Here is a 15569-nt window from a genome sequence, read left to right as displayed (position 1 = left end):
GCATGGAAAATATAACAAGATTAATGACAAAGTAGCATCACGTTGATCTGTAAAACTATAAAAAAAAGATCATACATGTTACATGTGCATAAAAATCTATCTCAAAGGGAGTGAGAGAACAAAGATACAAATCATACACTAGTGATAGTAGTAAGTACACAAAGCATCCAAGCTACAAACTGTGATTGGCTTCTTCCAACCCTTCCAGCCAATATCATTTCATCATGGAGAGAGAGAGAGAACGGAGTTATGTTTACATCGGTAAAACAATTACAATGCCAGGATGGTTTTTTAATTTTTTTTGTAGAGTACGGTATATAGATCAATATTGAGGGATTTTACTTTAATATGTTATTGGTATTGGTACTTTTTTGTTTGCATTGATATCTTCTTCTTCTTTCTATAAAAGCTTGTCCCTATTTGGGGTCGTTGTAATGGTTCTTCAACACACTCTTCCATCTCCCTCGGTCCAGTGCATCTTCCTCGCTCAGTCCCAACTCCCTCATATTTCTTTTCACACAGTCAATCCATCGCAATTTTGGTCTACCTAACCTTCTCCCACTTGCTAGTCCCATCTCCATTGTCTTCCTTATCAGGTGGTCTTCCTCTTGTCTCTTTATATGTCCATACCATCTCAGTCTACTTTCCCTCACCTTGTTTGAAGCTTTTGCTATTTTAAGAGTTCCTTTAACATGTTTGTTTCTAACTTTATCCTTTCTAGTAAGTCCACATTGCCATCTCAACATCCTCATCTCAGTCACATCAATCCTGTTCTCATCTCTCTTTATAGCTGCACATGTTTCGGATGAGTGCAACATTGCAGGTCTCACAACCTGGTACTGGATCTTGCTCTTTAATTTTACCGGCATCCTACGATCACATAGCACCCCACTACATTTCCTTCAGCATTCCACCCTGACTGTATCCTTCCAGTCGACTCTTCATCTAGGTCTCATGTATTTAGGATCAGACCCCAGATATTTAAAACTTTCTGCCTCTTCAAACTTATGAAAATCAATCTCAAGATCTTTTCTTTCTCTTTCTGCTTCATCAGATTCACAGCGCATTCCAACAGTCTTGATTCTATTTATTTGCAGACCTCTCTCCTCCAGACAGTTCCTCCATCCCTCTTTTTTAATATTTAGTTCTTCATCATCAGTTGCACACAAAAATCCATCATCTGCATACAGTATTGTCCAGGGGATTTTATGTCTCAGATCTTCTGTTATTACATCCAGCAACAGAGCGCATAAGAATGGGCTTAAGGCTGACCCTTGATGAAGGCCTGCCTGTACGATGAATCCCACGCAGTCTCCCGCTTCACATTGAACTGTTGTTGAACAATTTTCATACATATCCCTGACCAGATTTACATTACTTCAGGTATTCTTAGTGCCCTTAAACTTCTCCAAATTTCTTCTCGTGGTACACGGTCATATGCTTTTTCCAGATCAATAAATATTTACAAGTTCTTTCTTCCTTCTCTATATTTCTGTGTTAGTTGTCGAACAGAAAATATTGCATCTGTGGTGCTCTTGCCTGGCATGAAACCTTGTTGGGTGTCTGAGATATGCACCAACCTTTGCAATCTTCCATCTATGATTCTCTCCCAGATTTTGAAGGTATGAAATAGTAATTTTATCCCTCTATAGTTTGAACACTCCATTACATCTCCCTTTCCTTTGTAGTATATGGGATCAGAATACTCATCCTCCAAGCAGCTGGCATCCATCCACCTTTCATAATAGTATTTAGCAGCTTATAAAGCACTGTTACTCTGTCTTGACCCAAATACAGTGGACCCCTGTATTCTTGTTCTCCGGATTTGCGGACTCACACATTCGCGGATTTCTCTCGGGAACGTTTCCCCCCATTATTTGCGGAAAATTCGCCTATACGCGGTATTTTTCTACGAGAAATATCCAGAAATTCTTGGCTTTTTATCAATTTCATCATAAAATACACTTTTTGTGATAAAACTATTATTAAAAAAAACAAGTATAAAAACTTTGTGGGTTTTTCACTTTTTCTTGAGTTTTAACTAACAAAATAGGCTGTTTTCAGGTTTTTTTTATAGGGGTCCAACTATTTGCGGATTCTAACTATTCGCGGGGGGCGGGGTCTGGTACACATCCCCTGCAAATACAGGGGGACCACTGTACTTCCAAATCTCTGCTGGTAACTTATATGGTCCTGTTGCTTTTTTGTTCTTCATCCTTTTCAAGGCTCCCTCAACCTCCCCTCTTGTTATCTCTTGAATTGGACCAGAGATGCTTTTCATTTCCTCTTGGTATTCTTACATTTTCTTCATTCATTAACCTTTCAAAATAGCCTCTCCATCTTTCCTTTATTTCATCTTTTCCTCTCAAAACCATGCCATTTCCATCCTTAATTATTCTGACTGCTTTTACATCTTTACCCCTTTGATTTCGCTCTGCTGAGATTCTAAATATTTTCTTCTTGTTTACATTGATATAATATTTGAAAATTAGTAAATAATTTCAAAAAATTGATTTAAGTCATGAAAATAAAATGAAAATATAGTTGTAGTAGTTTGTGAATATTGCTGTACGAACAAAATCCGCAAAATAGTGAAGTTTCCGCGGTATATTTAGAGATACGTTTTACAGATAAACCTGCAGATAATTGAAGCTGCAAATGCTGAACCATGATATAGCTGGGGTTGACTGTATATCTCATGTGGCTCCCCTAAGGGGACAGGTAGCATCTTTTACTAAGTTGTTTGGTAACCAAAAGAGAATGTGTGTGAGAGTGAGTGGCTGGTCTCCTCCCTTTTCTCTTTTACCTTTGCAGGTGATTACATGACATCATGACATGGACATCTTGCCCTTCATCTTTTGTAGATCAGTTGGATGCATATCCTCCCTCTCTTTAGACAAGAAAATAGGAATAGATAATGAAACAAACCTGTTGGTTTTGTTAGCAAGTTTTATTGTCTCCGACACTGTTGGGTTACCCCGCAAACTCATTACTTCAAGTCCAGAAGTCTAGCAGTTGCATCATCCCATATGTCCAGCAAGCTAGAGGTACAGGATTCCTTCTTCATCTCTTCCAGACCGGGCATGTATTCCCAGGTTGGGAGAACCAACCGGTATACGGATTTGTCCAAACCCCATGCCAATGGGTAAGTCTTCTATGTAATGAATGAAGGTTTGTATGTGTGTAAGAACACATAACAAATTGTTACAGTAATTTGTATTTTTGTAATTTACAAACCTGAAGTTCTTTACATTTATGCCCCACCAGCCACCCCTCATTCTGGAACCTGGGCTTGAAAGGCAAAGTGGAGTGCAGACTGATGTGTGGACGGAGTTTCCCCCTACCATTGGTAGTTAACAATCTTGTCTAAAAGTTAAATGGGCGTTCTAGCTGGCGTTCACAAACTAAATCCTACGTAAAGAACTTGAGGTTTGTATGTTTTGAAAAATACAAATTACTTTTACAATTTTCTGTTTTATTGTCTCCAACACTTACTGGTTCTTTCAGCCATCACCAAGGTAATGAAAGCAAACTCATTACTTTATGGCCAGAGGTTTAGCAGTTGCAACATCCCATCCATTTTAACAGGCTAGAGGTGTGGGATACCCTCTGCTCTTCAGATCAAGAAGGTATTCCAGGGTGGGTAAGACCAACCAGTTGGGTCAGAAGGTACCCAGAAACCTCCCACCAATGATAAGTCTATGTAAAGAATGAAGTTTGTATTTGCCTTTATATTAACAGCCCACCTCAGCCACCCCCCACTGGTACTTGGACCACAAAGCAAAGTGGAGTGTATAGCGACAACTTTGTCTGAAATTTAAATGGCCTTTCCAACTTCCGTTCACAAGCTAAATCTTATGGAAAGAACTTCAGTTTTGTACAAATTACTTTTAAAATTTGCTATGTTTTAACTATGTCTATTAAAATGAGTGTTATTTAAATAAAAATTTTGCAGAGACCACAGTATGAACTTCAATTTAAACAAATAGATCGTTACAACACATCCTCTGAAGATGGCCGAGTATGGAGCACATATCACCATAACGTCAAGAAATCGGCCTTCAATATTTGATGTTGTAGCTCAGGATAGTTTACTGTCAACCCTTCAACCAGCACTAAGACATGCTCTGAAGGTTAGTGCAGTATTTTATAATGTGTATGTAGGATCCATTGTTGATATATAAAAGTATTTAAACATTAACATATTTATTAGTAATATATTTACCATGTTATAAAGAATATTTTTCTCCAACTTTTTTTTACTGATATTTCATTATTTATTTTCTTTTTTGGCAAAATTACTCACAAAATGACACACTCATCTCTTTGTAAAGTCTGTCAGTGCATCACTTTTATAAGAATTATAAAATGTCTATAAATTTATAGTTGAAAAAGTTATATGTAATTACAATGTTGTATACTGGACTATTGCAGGTTCTTGCTGAAAGTAACCCAGAAAGATATGGTTGGTGCTTGCATTACCACGGTGAAATTTTTGTCCTTTTCAACTTCATCATACAGTATCACTACTTGGCTAACTATGGTGAGATTCTATTTTGTTTTTATTCACGTTTTAAGAGTGGACTTTGTAGACCTTTATGAAATTATATTTGGTATTTATTAAATATCTAGATATAAATGACTTGACAGCCGTAGAAAACAGAAGATCCAAAGACTAAGGACATTTCAACTTTGAGGTTACGTTATAAGTGATGGTAATGGACATTTCAACTTTGAGATAACGTTATAAGTGATGGTAATGTTTAGCAGGATCACCAATCATTCATATTTTTACACAAGCTTTCTCACATTATGGAATTTTTGTTTATTATTTTTATATTTTATTTTTGTATTAAGGGTTGAACTTTGCAATCTTCAGAAAGATGCTGGAGTTGGAAGTATGTAAGGTAAAATTGTGCTTAAAATAGAAAACTGCTTTTATGAAAGAAATTTCCAGAAGTATTTATGATATTATTGACTCAAGTGAGAAATAATTGAATTTGTCCAAACATTCCTCATATACAGTAATACCTCAACATACGAGCATTCTGAGATACGAGCCAGCCTCCGAGCAAAATTTTGCATTGAGATACGAGCACAATATTGAGATATGAGCACACTTACAGATGCTGTCAGTAGATAGCCAAACGCTTGGGAGTGCTCTAAGCCTGCTTCACTTGTTCAGTTCATGTGGTCGTCAGCTTCCATACACATCCTCCGTGTTGTTTTGCAATATTTACGTGATTTTCACTGTATTTGTGAACATTCTTTGTAATAGGTGATGGGTCCTAAGAAAGCGAGTGGTAAGGTTGGCAGAGAGAAGCAAAAACGCGTGCTGACGATGGAGATGAAGCATGAAATTATCGAGATACTTGATTGTGGTGTTCGCGTGAGTGAGTTGGCACACAATTACGAGTGGAGTACATTGACAATATGTATCCTCAAAGGGAAGGATGCTATCAAGAGCACAAAGGCTTCCAAAGGCACAACTATCATGTCTAAGTTACAGACAAATATAAATGACGAGATGGAGAGGTTTCTGTTGCTGTAGATTAAGGAGAAGCAGCTGGCAGGCGATAGCATTACTGAGATAATCATCTATGAGAAGTCCAGCGCAGTCTATGAAGATTTGAAACAAATGGGAGCAGCTGAGGGTGGGGAGACATCTACATTTAAAGCTAGTCATGGATGGTTCGATAATTTTAAAAAGTGAACTGGGATCCACTAGGTTGTGAGGTATGGGGAAGCTGCGAGCTCAGATGTGAAAGCCACGGAGGAGTACGGTGAACCACTTATTGCTACGGAAGGTTACATCCCCCAACAAGTCTTCAACTGTGATGAAACGGACCTTTTTTGGGAAAAGATGCCACAGAGGACATTCATCACGGCTGAGGAGAAGAAATTGCTGGGCCCTAAACCCATGAAGGATAGATTGACTCTAGCCGTATGTGCTAATGCCAGAAATGACTGCAAGATCAAGCCACTGTTGGTGTATCACTCCGAGAACCCACAAGCTTTCAAGAGTCACGAGGTCTCGAAAGAAAAACTTCAAGTGATGTGGTGAGCTAATAGTAATAATAATAATAATTTTTATTTTCAGCTCAAGGCCATGTAGTACATGGAATATACAAAGAATAGATAATAACATACAGTCTAGAAACATAAGATAACATGATGAAAAAAGAAAACCAAAGTTTAATTGGCAATATCCATATTTGCTGAGATAGTATAAAAGAAGGTAGACAAAATAATGGTCATACCCGTATTAAGATTGAGAATAGTTAAGAATAAAATGTAAAAACTATATTGATTATAATCACATTAATAATGAAAAAAGGAAAATACCAGTAATGACAATAATCATAGCAGTACAATAATAGTGACAGATTCTGCAGAGGAACATTTTACAAAAACAAAGATTAAGTCTCTTAGGAAACAAATGCTTCATTTTCCCATCTTCACAATTTAGATCTTCTTGCCTCACTACTTAGGATGCTTTGTATGAGCGAATTGCTGCTATTTCACAGTCGGGTGATCAGACTGGAGACATTGTTCGCCTTACAATGATTTTTAAATTGTCCAGTTGGTTTTCTGTGAACATCTGTGTGGCGGAGTGGTAGCGAGGAGTGTTTGTGAGGTGTCTCAAAATGTCATTATGAACAACAGTGATACGTCTCAATGTCTCCCTGGTGTAGTTTGTCCACAGGGAACACCCATAGATGCTGTAGCAATACGAGTGGAAGAGTAGCAGTTTTAAGTTTCAGTGACAGAAGGCAAACCTCCTTGCAATCATGTTGCCAGTTGCACATAGTTTACGATGCCTCTTTCTATGTCTGCCGTACCTTTTAGGTCGTCCGTGATAATGTGACCCAATTACGGAAATTCGTGCACGAATTCCAGTTGATGATTTCCGAGGAAAATTTGTGGTTCTGCAATTTGCCTAAGCGATCTCGGGAGCAGTGACATGCACTGGGTCTTGGTTTCGTTGTATAGGATATCAAATTCCTCTGCATATTGGTGGCAAGTGTCGTTGAGTAGTTGGAAACCTTGCACTGATGGGGAAATCAGAACCATATCATTGGCGTAACAAGAGGTTGTTTATAGTTGTTTCATTGACAGTACATCCGATTGGGAGTGAATTCAGTTTGACATGCAAGGCATCTGTAAGTATTAAACAGGCATGTAGAGAGAATGCCCCCTTGCCAATGCCCGTTTAGGGAGCTGAAGGTGTGTGACAATATGTTAGCCCATTTAACACAGAATTGCTGTGTGGAGAACCAGCAATATAAAATGCCAATTAGATATAGGGATGTGCCTCTTTTATGCAGCTTCAGGAAGAGCTTCAGGTAGTCACGTCCACAAAACATAGGAAAACTGGAGAGGCTGATGATAGGTAATAGTTCAGCAATTCTCTCAATATGTAGATGCAGGTGTCGGTTGACTGGTTTGCTTTAAATCTGAACTGGTTGTCAGTGGTGTGTAGAAAGGGGAGAAGTCTCACTAGAAGAACTGACTCAAGTATCTTCGACACGATCGTTGTGGTTGCAATTGGCTGGTAATTGCCAGGGTAAGCTGCATCCTTTAGCTTGTTTTTGGTTAATGGTATCAAGTAAACTAAGAGTAGGGAGTCTGGAAGAAATTGGTGAATCATGTACGCATTGAAAAGGGCAGCTAGCAAAATGTAGATTATCAGATGGCAGAATTTGAAGGCTTCCGAGGGAAGACCATCGCAGCCGGGCGATTTATTGTTGGGCATGCTGTGTATGGCATCGCTGATGTTAGCTGGTGTAATACGATCTGCAAAATGAAATTGAGTGTTATCAGTAAGGAAGTTATCTACATCCCTTCGGGAGCCTTGATCGTTTATGCAATTCAGGATATTGCTGAAGTGATCACCCCACATACTTGTGATAGCCTCGTCACCGACTGCTTCCCCTACTCTCTGTGACAGCTTTTTAGTTTTGGGATTTAAGGACTGGATATCTTTCCAAAGACGGGGACAATCACTGGATTCTAAGTTTCTAGACATGGCATTGGCTCTTAGTTGTTTTTCATTTAATCTGCAGTGCTTTAGAGCAAGTTTGAACTGCGCCCTCACCTGTCTCATTAGTAATGCAGTTTCCTTCCCTCGGGCTACCATTTTTCCTTCACAGTAAAAACATTTCTCGTGAATACAGATCTTTAACCAAGTCATTCCATCCCGGTATATTACGAGAATGACCTTGACGAAATCTAAAGGTAGCCCTGCCCAAAGCAAGCATAGCAGAAATTATGTTCTAATAGAATTCATTCAGATCCCTCCTGTGGTGATCATTACTACAATTTGTATTAGTACAAAGTAAGGCGTTTGCCGGTTGAACTATTGACCGCAACCTGGTTTTTCTGTGGTCGCCCTAAAGTATCTGGTTTTCTGTTGGTTTTTAAAATCACAGTTTACAGCTGGTGGGTGGTCAGTTAGGGGGTTCATGGTAGGGAGGGATGGGGTACTGAATGACACCTGTAATGGGATGTGATCATAGCCCATTGCAAGATCATAGTGAATATTGCAGGTCATGATAGAATCATGAAGTTGTGAAGATGTGATGCAATGGTCCAGGCAGGAGGATGTAATTGTGTCCGCTCTATTTTGTACATATGAATAGGAGGAGGGAGGGAGGAGCATTACATTGCTAATATGGAGAGCATGATTTTGACAGAAGTGAGTGAGTTCATTATAAAATTGTTTTGTGGGATGAGAATTTAGGTCCCCAATTATAATACAAATATGATCAGCAGGAGAATCGTGAATAATACTGTGTAACTCACCTAGGATCATGCTGTATTGATCAAAATTATTGTTATTTTCCCAGGGCATATAAACATTAATTATTAGGATTTTAGAGTCCCCTATTGTCACCTGAAACCCCAGCAACCTGTCATTCCTGTAAGTCTTCACATTTACCATATTGTCCAACGATTTGTGCCACAGGAAAGAGAGGCCCCCTTTTGGGCGACCAGCTACGATATGATCTGTAACTTGCATCGATGAAGTCAAGAAGGTTCTGAAGTCTTCATGAATTGAATCACAGATGACAAGGTCATGTGGCCAGAGGAGTGTTTCTTGCAATGCAATGATGCCTCTGAAGTTTTTGCAGAACATGTTTAGGAGAGGAATGTTCCTCTTGAGGCCAAAAATATTCCAAGAGATTATGTATAATGTATCCATGGCCACTCACGAAGATGGGAGATGAATGCGCTGATCATTTGGGTGGATAGGGGGTTAGCCAAGGGGAGTGGGCAGTCGCAAAGGCATGGGTTACCTGGCATTTTTCCACGGAATGGGTAAATCGGGCCTTTGGTCTGGCAGTCAAGAAATATTTGCTGGAAAAAACCTGCCATTGATATGTCTCCTCAGCCTAGATAATGCCCCTGGCCACCTTCCAAGTCTTAAAGATGACATTCTTGATGAATTTGATTTCGTTAAAGTCCTCAATCTCTCCCCAAACACCACTCTACTCCTCCAGCCCATGGACCCAACAGGTCATTTCTAATTTCAAGAAGCTGTACAAAGCATTTGTTCAAAAAATGCTTTGATGTCAGAGATAATACCAACCTCACCTTTTGTGAATTTTGGAAGACCATTTCAATATTGTTAATTGTTTGAAAATTATTGATGATGCATGGCAAGGTGTAACGCGAAGAACCTTAAATTCAGCATGGAAGAAATTGTGACCTGATTCTGTAGCTGAAAGGGATTTCGAAGGGTTCGATCCACAGCCTGAGACCGAGCCCGCTATGTTGGAAGAGATTTTGTGTCTAGGAAAGTCCATGGGGCTGGAGCTAGATGAGGCAGATGTCAACGACCTGTCGAGAATCAAAAAGAATCTCATGACTGAGGAGTTGATTGAGCTGCAGACGATGCAATATTTGGAGGTGTCGCAAGAGATCAGTAGCGAGGAGGAGGTCAAACTGGAGGAATTTATTTCTTCAAGGGAGATTAAAGAAGTGTTGGCTAAGTGGCAGGATGTTTCTGGTATTGAAAAGAAACGCCCCTGATAAATTGTTTACTGGTCGTGCTTCAGCTCTTTTAAATGACATTTGCCTGACTTGTTTCTGCAACATTTTGAAAGGGAGGCAGAAACAAAGATCCTTAGATAGGGTTCTGTTTAAAAGACCTGCAGCAAGTGAAAGTGAAAGTGAAGCAAAAAAAGCCAAGACAAGTGAAGAACAGTAAATAAACACAAATTGAAAAAGTAAAAACAAAAGTAAAAAATAAAAAGTAATAAATAACTTAAGTTAATTTTAAGTTTAAGTGTTACGCTATGTGTAAGGAACAGTATTAAATATGGTACCGTCCAACTCTCTCTCCCTCTCTTCCTCCCTCCCTCCTCCTCTGCACATACCGCCGTTAGCTGCTATCGTCTGACTCAAAGTTAAAAGCTCTTAATAAAACCACATTTTATTTCACATCACAGTAATAATTTATTATATCATTTTGTGTGTGTTCAGTATGTCTATACAGTACAGCAATTAAAAACATGTTTTTTTTTCATTTTTATTATCATTGATTTGGGTGTTTTTAGAGGGCTGGAACGGATTAAAATTTTTGTCAGTTATTTTATATGGGAAAAATTGAATTAAGATACGAGCAAATTGAGTAACGAGCTCGGTCCAGGAACGAGTTATACTCGTGGCTCAAGGTATTACTGTAATTATAATAATTCATTTTGAGGGGATTCTGCTGATTTTTCACATTAAGTAAATTTTCTCTCTTTTAAAGTATAGTAGAACTTATATTTGAACCAAATACTGTCACCACCCAACTTATGAATTAGTTATGTTCTAAATGGCTGTTCACATCTTATTGTTCGTAAGTTGGTGTTTAATACGAAGTGCATAATTTTTGTTGATGCATAAATTCCTGAGTTAATTTGGGAGTCATAGATTACCTATACTATTGCCATTAGATTTTTAAATCATCTATATTATAAAGAATAACTTTGGATACTAGAAAGGTAAAAAGAAGAAAATGAAATTTTGTTTCATGCAAAATTCAAAATTTTGCATTTTTTTCCGTGCTTTGAATATTGTGAACTTATAGAGAATTTCACAGGAGCAGCATCTGACACTGGAAGTTCACAAAGTAAATATGTAATGCACACTGCTGTCTATTGACAAAAATATGTACTAAACATTTCCTATGAGGAGAAGAAATAGAAAATGGGAATTCATCAAAGAACGAGTTACATTGGGAAGATAGAGAAATAAGTAGGAATATTTTATGAGTATGAAGGAGCATTTTCTCAATTTTAAGAATACACGGTAGTTAATCACGAGAATACTCGGGGTTATCAGGGAAGGGGTTAAAAGGAACAGCTTTTCTTCTTCCTTGTGTTCTTCTGTTCTTTGAAAAACTTCCTAATAGCAGAATAAGAGCGCAGAGCAAAATTTGAAGTTGTGACCCTGTATCTGAATGTTTGTAAGTAGGATTGTGACTATATTGGGAGTTGATATCGAAGTATCAAAGATCCAGTAGTATTTAGGCTTAATGTGTCTATATTTAGTTAATCATGTTGGTACATTGAGAATGGAATTATCCCATGAATCAGACCATGAATATAAGGCTTGAGCTATTTTTGTGGAAGGATTCGAGGTGTATTATCCAGCTTAAACACCAGCTTGCTTAGAGTGGGATTGAATCTCACAGTCTTCTAGTCTCAGTCCATGCATTCAGTTATTCTTTTTTTTCCCTTTTTTTTATCACAGTACCTATTAAGAATGGTGGAATGTGACTTCCAATTCACAGACATGAAAACACGCTCAATAGTATCAGAACTAACATTTTCCCATATGTTCTTTTATAAGACCTGTGTTATTTTTATTATAGATGTGCTCTCAATTATTTCAGGTGCATCTTTTGCTGAAAATTTTTATGATCTTAAACGAATGCAGATACATGAAACAGATGGATTGGAGCCCTTACGCCTTTCAAGTAAAACACTCAGAAAGTCATTGATTGCACTTGTATGGTTTCCTTATTTACATTGTAAAGTAGATAATATTTTCAACTCTATTCAAGAGAGAGATACAGATGGATTATTATCACAAAAGGTAAGTTCTTATGCATCTGTATGAAGTATTTCTGCAAACCTTAAAGTAAAATTGACTCCCTCCTCATCAAAAAGACTACCTGTATGTGCCAATCATTCCCTTGACTGCCTGGAAGTTATTAAAGACAAACTTGAATGCTCTTCATATTTGTATGTTTATTGTTCCTACAGAAATACAAACCCTTGTTCTTCACACAGGATTTAGCTTGCAAACGTTAGCTGGAATGGCCATTTAACTTTTAGACAAGGTCATTGATTATGGTAGGGGGGAAGCCCTGCCCACTGCCCTGTCTGCATTTCACTTTGCTTTTGGCCGCTGTAGAGTGAAGACGTTTGCTGCGCTCTCTGGCTGACTGCCATTTGCTTTCATACTTTTCTTTGTGTGTACTTGCTTGTCATATATTATTGTTACAGTGGACCCCGCGTGAGATTCGCAGACACATATTTCGTGGATTTCTCTATGGACCATTTCTACCCATTATTTGTGGTATTTTTCCAGGAGAAATATCCACAAATTACTGTATTTTCATATCAGTTTCATAATTAACTGGTCTTTTTTGTCATAAAACTATGAAAAAACCAAGTATAAGCATTTGTAGTGGGTTTTTCTTGAATCTGAACTAACAAAATAGGCAGTTCTTAGCGTTTTTATATGGGTTCTAAGTATTCTTGGATTCAAGCTATTCACTGGGATTTCTGGAATGTATCCCCTGCAAATATGGAGGCCCACTGTGTACAGTCAACCCCCATATTCGCAGCGGTTAGGAACCAAACACCCCCGCAATTACCAAAATTCCACAATACGATAATACAGTAGTGCCTCAGGATACGAAATTAATCCATTCCGAAGTGGCCTTCGTAACCTGATTTTTTCGTATCTTGAACTACTTTTTACATGTAAATTACTTAATTCATTCCAAGCCCTACAAAAACACCACAGTAAATTTTATAATAAAGCTAAATTGACCAATAAACAATGAAATAACAATTTGGACCATTCAATACCTAACATAACCTTTATTATAGTACGTAGCTATAAATAAAGTGTATTAGTGTACATGGTACAAGAAATACTGTACGTACATGTACGTACACATGCAGTAAAATGTGGAACCTTACCTTTCGAGTGAGGCGATCTCTGAAAGTGGCGACAGAGGAGGAGGACAAATGGCAGAAAACATGAACACTTAATTTTACGAAACACATTAAAAAATGGCAGAAAACATTAACACTAAACTTTACGAAACACATTAACAAATGGCAGAAAACATTAACACTTAACTTTACAAAAAACTTAAAGTTGAATTTATTTATTTTTTTTTTTTGCCTTTTTCTGATTTTTACATTCTTTTTACTTTTTTATACTTAACGTTTTTTTTTTTTTACTACTAAAAAATAACTATCCAAGGAAGATTGCTTCTACCTGCTTTTCACAATGTTCCTGAAATGACTCAGGCAAACGTCATTGAACTGCGCAAGCATACGACCTGTGTAAGCCTTTTCGGGGTGTCTCTTTTCTACAAATGATTGCACCTTATGAAAAGCAGCTAGAGCATCCTTAATTTCTGCCATTGTCATAGGGTCGTCCTCCTCCTGTTCACCGCTGCTAGAGAACTCTTCTTGAACGACGTTTTGTTGCATGGCCTCCAACTCCTTCAGGTCATCCATCGTAAGCTCCTCTTGGTGCTCCTCAAGAAGGTCATCGATGTTGTCCTCGTCGACGACCAGCCCCATGGACTTGCCAAGTGCAACGATCTCGTCAAGATCTGGTTGCAAAACAGTTTCAGGATCGTCAGCTTCGCCCACATTAAATCCCTCTAAGTCTAGGGCGGATATGGCATCAGGCTAGAGTTTCCTCCAAGAAGAATTCAAGGTTTGCCTCAAAACCTCCTGCCATGCTTGATCGATGAGTTGGATGCAATTGACGATATTGAAATGCTCCTTCGAAAATTCACGCAAGGTGAGGTTTGTGGTATCGGTGATGTCGAAACATCTCTTAAAAAGATGTTTTATAGACAGCTTCTTGAAGTTTGATATCACTTGCTGGTCCATGGGCTGGAAGAGAGGGGTGGTGTTAGGTGGAAGATAAAGAACCTTGATGAAAGAATACTCTGCTAGGATATCTTCCTCGAGGCCAGGAGGGTGAGCAGGGGCATTGTCCAACAACAGCTGACATTTCAGAGGGAGGCGCTTCTCTTCCAAGAATTTCTTCACTGTTGGGCCGAAACGCAGATTTACCCACTCGGTGAACAAAAGTCTCGTTACCCAGGCTTTCGCATTAGCCTTCCACATCACCAGAAGCTTCTCCTTAAGCACTTTGTGGGTTTTGAAGTCTCGAGGAGTCTCCGAATGATACACAAGTAGGGGCTTGACCTTACAATCCCCACTGGCGTTCGAACAAAGTGCGAGCGTAAGCCTGTCTTTCATAGCCCGGGTAGCTTCTTCTCTTCCTCCGTGATGTACGTCCGAAGAGGCATTTTTTTCCAAAAAAGGTCAGTTTCGTTACAGTTGAAGACTTGCTAAGAACTTTAGCCCTCCTTGATCGTCATCTCGTCGAACGTCATAATAAAGGCTTGGGCCGCTTTCGTGTCCGAGCTGGCAACCTCCCCATGCTGCACCACCAAATGGATGCCAGTCCGTTTATGGAATTTATCAAACCACCCCCGAGAAACCTTGAAGTCTTGATGTCCCTTCTCCTGCGTCGTCTTCGGCCTGGGCAATCAGATCACCAAAAATAGTATTGGCCTTGTGGCAGATTGCCATCTTGGTTATCGTATCGCCAGTGATTTCTTTGTCTTTAATCCATACAAGAAGCAGCAGCCTCTCCATCTCATCATGCACGTGGCTCCTCTTGTTGGACAAAATAGTCACGCCCTTGGAAGGTGTAGCTGCTTTGATGGCTTCCTTCTGCTTAAGGATGGTGCCTATCATCGCCGGGTTTCCTCTTCTTTCCGTGAACTTCATCAACATTCTTGGGACCCATGCCTAATTAAGTTAATTAAGTTCACACACAACACAATAAAGTAACTTAAAAGTATACAAAGAAAGCAAAATCACTAACACGAATTTACGTTAACAAACAAAATCTACGTGAACGAACGAATTCCGAGTGCGTACGATAACGCTGATGTGACAAAATGGTCGAAGGATGCCTTTACGTAGAGGGATGATGGGACAGATGCTGACCAATAGGAGAGCAGGATCTTACGGTGGTGACTAGCATCAGGAACCAATGGGAGAGCGGGAGGATGGTGACGAGTCTACTCGCGCTGCGAGTTTTAAAATTGTTCTCGGCTGTCCGGGCTAATCTCTTACTTTACCCTTTTGCAACCTGAATTATTTTCGTATACAGAAGCAAAAAAAATCTTCGTCTTTGCTTTCGAAACTTGGATTTTTCGTAAGTAGGGACTTTCGTATGTCGAGGTTCCACTGTACCCCAAATTTACGCAAGGGTGATTCACACAAAGCTAGTAGTGCACG

The 15569-nt window shown here is 38.9% G+C and overlaps 3 protein-coding genes across 4 annotated transcripts in view; 1 reads left to right on the top strand and 2 right to left on the bottom strand.

Annotated features, from left to right (window-relative positions):
• Positions 1-416: 416 nt before the first annotated feature.
• On the bottom strand, positions 417-869 carry LOC135202174 (uncharacterized). The gene has a single exon (XM_064231429.1). The coding sequence runs from the start codon at positions 867-869 to the stop codon at positions 417-419; it is 453 nt and encodes a 150-aa protein (XP_064087499.1).
• A 72-nt stretch (positions 870-941) lies between these two features.
• LOC135202173 (uncharacterized) lies at positions 942-1355 on the bottom strand. Its single transcript, XM_064231427.1, has one exon. It carries the CDS (start codon positions 1353-1355, stop codon positions 942-944), a length of 414 nt encoding a protein of 137 aa, XP_064087497.1.
• A 2571-nt stretch (positions 1356-3926) lies between these two features.
• Positions 3927-15569, top strand: part of LOC135202559 (peroxisome assembly protein 12-like) — a 165626-nt gene continuing 153983 nt past the window's right edge. For both annotated transcript variants that reach the window (XR_010311759.1, XM_064232039.1), the window contains exons 1-3: positions 3927-4133; positions 4435-4543; positions 11888-12090. Coding sequence is in view for 1 of the 2 variants with exons in the window: in XM_064232039.1 (XP_064088109.1) it covers positions 4014-4133; positions 4435-4543; positions 11888-12090 (432 nt within the window). In the remaining variant the exon portion in view is untranslated. The remainder of the gene's footprint in view (positions 4134-4434; positions 4544-11887; positions 12091-15569) is intronic.

The sequence above is a fragment of the Macrobrachium nipponense genome, chromosome 30 (assembly GCF_015104395.2).
Source record: "Macrobrachium nipponense isolate FS-2020 chromosome 30, ASM1510439v2, whole genome shotgun sequence".
Lineage (NCBI taxonomy): Eukaryota > Metazoa > Arthropoda > Malacostraca > Decapoda > Palaemonidae > Macrobrachium > Macrobrachium nipponense.
Note: the sequence above shows the minus strand (reverse complement) of the source record. Positions and strands in the feature narration are given on the sequence as shown.